This window comes from Sinocyclocheilus anshuiensis, unplaced genomic scaffold (assembly GCF_001515605.1).
Source record: "Sinocyclocheilus anshuiensis isolate Anshui unplaced genomic scaffold, SAMN03320099.WGS_v1.1 scaffold2585, whole genome shotgun sequence".
In the NCBI taxonomy this organism is placed as follows: domain Eukaryota; kingdom Metazoa; phylum Chordata; class Actinopteri; order Cypriniformes; family Cyprinidae; genus Sinocyclocheilus; species Sinocyclocheilus anshuiensis.
The window spans coordinates 309,777-311,004 of NW_015542593.1; the positions used below are offsets into that span (position 1 = coordinate 309,777).

Genomic DNA, 1,228 nt, shown 5'->3' on the forward strand with positions numbered 1-1,228 from the left:
AAATCAGTTGTGCTGCCTAATATTTTTGTGGAAACCAAAATACTTTTTTTCAGGATTCTTTGATGAATATAAAGTTAAAAAGAAGAGCATTTATTTAAAATAGAAATCTTTTCTAACAATATACACTACCGTTCAAAAGTTTGGGGTCAGTACATTTTTATTCTTTCTTTTTTTGAAAGAAAATAAAAACTTTTATTCAGCAAGGATGTGTTAAATTGATAAGAAGTGATGGAAATATTTATATCGTTAGAAAATATTTATAATTTGAATAAATGCTGTTCTTTTTAACTTTTTATTCATCAAAGAATCCTGGAAAAATATTGCAGTTTCCAAAAAAATATTTGGCAGCACAACATTGATAATTCTAATAATAAATCAGCATATTAGAATGATTTCTGAAGATCATGTGACACTGAAAAACAAATCACATTAAAATAGAAAAAAATTATTTTAGATATTTTAGAAATAATATTTCATTTTTTTCTGTATTTTTGATCAAATAAATGCAGCTTTGATGAGACTTCTTTAAAAAACATTACAAGTCTTACTGATCCCAAACTTTTGACCGGTAGTGTATACTTGATACCTTAATTATATTGAAGGCAGCATTAGGGAATTCCCTCATGTTTAGCCACATCATGCAGTCAGAAAGCACTGGTTTGATGGTTCCTGATGTGCAGGTGTGGGCGCTTACGTCACGCCGGACATGATGATGGCCGAGTACTCTCTGAGAGAGAAGCTTCCTCCGAACCAGTACACGTGGTCGTCCCGCGGCCCCAGTACAGACGGGGCTCTGGGGGTCAGCATCAGCGCCCCCGGCGGAGCCATCGCCTCCGTGCCCAACTGGACGCTCCGCGGCACGCAGCTGATGAACGGCACCTCCATGTCCTCTCCGAACGCCTGCGGAGGAATCGCTCTGCTGCTCTCAGGTACAGATGCAGCTCAGCCCGTTTGAACCAGAATTACCAAGCTTATACTAAGGGTAGGGCTGCATGATAAATCGCAATCGCGATTAGGCAAAAGCTGCGATTGTCATGTGCATCTTGTAGTAAATCTCCATCTGAAGGCTAGAGGGCGCTCTCACGCTGAGGAAATCCCTATAAACAGAAGCTTTAACTGCTTTCATTGATTCAACAAAACAGGACTACGACAATAAAGCAATAATCCCTGTGAAGCCGTGGTTTACAGTGAATTTATAACGGCTAAGGGGTGTTGTTAGGTAAATTCA

General features: G+C 38.8%; 1 protein-coding gene across 2 annotated transcripts in view; it reads left to right on the forward strand.

Moving 5' to 3' along the window:
- The window catches only part of LOC107694479 (tripeptidyl-peptidase 2-like), a 25,018-nt gene that overhangs the window by 6,752 nt on the left and 17,038 nt on the right, over positions 1 to 1,228 (forward strand). For both annotated transcript variants that reach the window (XM_016494183.1, XM_016494184.1), the window contains exon 10: positions 681 to 929. In XM_016494183.1, coding sequence (XP_016349669.1) covers positions 681 to 929 — 249 coding nt within the window. The remainder of the gene's footprint in view (positions 1 to 680; positions 930 to 1,228) is intronic.